Raw genomic sequence first — 3,141 nt, forward strand, 5'->3', positions numbered from 1 at the left:
GATGCATGGGTGTGCCTGGAGGAAGGAAAACGTTTATCCTGCCTTACTTTCACCCCATGTGGAGATCATATGTCTTGTCTATGATCTCATGGACACAAAAAAGAGATTTCTAGTGGGCACATCACTCTTGATGGGCAGTGTGAGTTTTGTAGGACTTTGGCCACTCCTAGTTGAATTTCTTTTTTTTTTTTTTCCTGGAAATACTGTTTCCAAATAGACCAAAAAGGCCTATTTGGAAAAGAAAACACACAAGTGACTGGGAGAGGAGATTTGGAGGATTCCTATGAGCATCTCAATTTGATCACAAAAGGGAAAATTGGAAAATGGTGGCATGATTTCTGTCCCACTATTATTCAAATAGGAGACAGAAAATAGTTTAGTGCCACCTGACAATTTTCCATTTGCATGAGACAATTTTGGTCTCAGCCCATGCACAAACCCAGGATTTTATAGAAAAAAGTCAACTGTTTAGCCCCACGGATGTGTGTGATTTCTCTATCTTCTCCCTTGGACTAGCTTTCCATTTCAAACATGCCCTATTATCCTCTTCCACTTTTCTGGATCCCTTTAGAGGATCTAGAAACCTTCTTGATTTTTAACTACACAGTGCCCTTAGATTCCATAATAGCCTTTGCACCAGATTCTGGGGGCCCTTCAGTCTAGAATTTGTCTCATATGTTGATCAGTCAGTCAGGTCATGCTTCCTGGGCTCCATGAATGACTTGCTCCATTGCTTTTCTTTCCCTTGAACATGGGCCGTAGCCCTTGCCCATGAGCTCAGAAGTCCTTAAGTTCACCAGTATCATCTTCCTTTTCCCCCAGAGCAAAAGTTGACACATGGTAGCTCTGGGGAGACAGACAGAATACCAGGCACGGGTCCAAAATGGATAGCCCTTGTTGCTTTAAGAAATTTAGAGCCTAATAACTTTTTCGGGGGGGAGAAATTTCAGTCAGAATCCTCAAGTCCATTCTTTCAGGGGCACACTTTTAAGGGAAGACCCCAGTTCCTACCTCTTCCATATATTTATCTACCTTGTTGTGAGAGGGTGTTGTGTGCAGAACCTTTGCCTGGAATGGGATGGGTTGGCATTAATGCGACTGTGGACGGTCCATTTGAGAGAAAGCTGCTCCTGTGTTCTGTGGACAGTTCAAGGTTTACCTTAGAACCAACTTCAAGGCGAAGTGGCAGAATCATGAGAAGGGATGATCTTGCCTTCAGTTCCACCCTCGGTGCCGGCTTCGGTTCCGGGCAGGTCTGGGTGGCTGTCTTCTTTGGGGGGCTTCTCCTTGCAGAAGAACTTCTTCAGCATATCCTGGATCTCCTTCTTGATGGTCTTGTGCATGTAGCCATAGATGTAGGGGTGGATGCAGCACTGCAGGAAGAAAAGCCAGATAATTATGGTGATCACCCACTGGGGTACCTTGGTTTGGACATCCACCCACACGGCCAGAACCGCTAGAAAGCAGTAGGGCCCCAGGGACAGCACGTAGGAGAAGATGATGAGGAAGATCACTTTAGCAGCTTTGCACTGGTAGCACCTGGGCAGAGGGGGGTCGCTGGTGCTGTTTCGATGACTGACTGGGAGACTCTCTGTGATGTTCACCGCCTCGATGTCATCCTCGCTGAAATGGATGTCATCCTCACCAAACTCCATGTCGTCTTCACCCAAGTCAATGTTGCACTGGGTGACCTCTAGGCGGCCCTTGTCTGCCTTCTTGCTGCTCTGAATTTTGGTGCTGCCTTCGCCGGCCACCAAGCTGCTTTCTCTGACCTCCTCACTGCCCTTGGCCTCCACGCTCCCCTCACCGGTCTCCACGCTCCCTTCTTTGGCCTTCCTGCTGCCATCCTTGGCTTCCACACTGCCCTCCTTGGCCTTGACCTCACCTTCATCCTGGCCGTGGAACTCGCTCTCACCCTGGAACTCATCCTTTTTCTCTCCCTCTTCGTCCTCATTCTCCACGTGGTCCTTGGCTCGCACCTCCAAGCTGTGGCTCTTGACGTTGTAGAGCAGAGCGTGCTGCCGGCGGGCTGCACCGAACACCACAGAGTAGCAGGCAGTCATGACAATCAGCGGGATGATGATGAAGGACACGACGCTGAGAATGGTGTAGCTGGGGCTGGCCCCCCAGATCATGGAGCAGAGGGCATTGCGCTCGTCAAAGGCGGCCTGGCCCCAGCCATAGAGTGGGGGTGTGCTCTGCAGGACGGCCACGATCCAGGTGCCGTAGAGGAGCATGTAACCCCGGCGCGGGGTCATCTTGGCCGGGTAGGAGAGAGGGTGGATGATGGACAGGTAGCGATCCACCGACACCACGACGATGGTGTTGACGCTGGCAAAGGCGAACAGGTGAGTGAGGCTAACCAGGGCGGTACAGAAGTGGCTGTTGAGGGGCCAGAAAAAGGGCACGGAGGTGGCCACCACCCAGGGGGCCACGAGTGAAATCTGCAGCAGGTCAGTGACGAGGAGGTTAAAGATGAAGCGGTTGGTCACCTGCAGCAGCTGCGGCTTGCGCTGCAGCACGAGCGCCAGCACTATGTTGCCCACGAAGGAGGCGGTGAGGAAGATGAGCAGGACGCTCGAGCGGATGATGCCGTGCGCCAGGCTGATGGGCATTTTGGAGAGGGGCACGCACGTGTGGCTGCTGTTTTCGCGCGTGCTGTTGGTGCAGGTGGACGCCATGGCGGCGGCGGGGGCGGGCGGGATGCAGGTGCAGGCGCGGAGCGGGCACCGGCGGGCGGCGAGGGGGCGCACGGACCACACTCACCGCCTAGGCTGGGGACGAAAGAAACACGCGGGGCTGGGTTAGTCCCCCTGCCGGGGAGGAAGAGGGGCGCTTCCGCGCCGGGCAGCGGCGCTGCAGGAGCCCGGCCCCGGGGCCCTCGCGCGGCTCCAGTCCGCATTCGGGCAGTTTCTATGAATCCTTCTCTTACTCTGGGTCTCTCTGCCTCTCCCTCTGGGGGTCTCCGAGTCCCCCCGACCCCCACCCCTGTGTCCCGCTGGCGCGCGCGCGCGCGTTCTCTGCGCGTCTCCCACACTATTTGTGGGTCTCGAAGTTTGGGTCTCTCTGGAGGTCTCTCCGCAGATCTCTCCGCTAGCTCTCCTGCTAGCGCATGCGCGCGCGCTCCGTCCCTGCCTGTTT

The 3,141-nt window shown here is 54.6% G+C and overlaps 1 protein-coding gene across 1 annotated transcript; it reads right to left on the bottom strand.

Annotated features, from left to right (window-relative positions):
• Positions 1-1,172: 1,172 nt before the first annotated feature.
• On the bottom strand, positions 1,173-2,681 carry GPR101 (G protein-coupled receptor 101). Its single transcript, XM_036839202.1, has one exon. The coding sequence runs from the start codon at positions 2,679-2,681 to the stop codon at positions 1,173-1,175; it is 1,509 nt and encodes a 502-aa protein (XP_036695097.1).
• Positions 2,682-3,141: the final 460 nt, after the last annotated feature.

This window comes from Balaenoptera musculus, chromosome X, assembly GCF_009873245.2.
Source record: "Balaenoptera musculus isolate JJ_BM4_2016_0621 chromosome X, mBalMus1.pri.v3, whole genome shotgun sequence".
In the NCBI taxonomy this organism is placed as follows: Eukaryota; Metazoa; Chordata; class Mammalia; order Artiodactyla; family Balaenopteridae; genus Balaenoptera; species Balaenoptera musculus.

Bases quoted from the DNA above. Each gene is read 5' to 3' on its own strand.
- GPR101 (XM_036839202.1), bottom strand. From the start codon at position 2,681: ATGGCGTCCACCTGCACCAACAGCACGCGCGAAAACAGCAGCCACACG.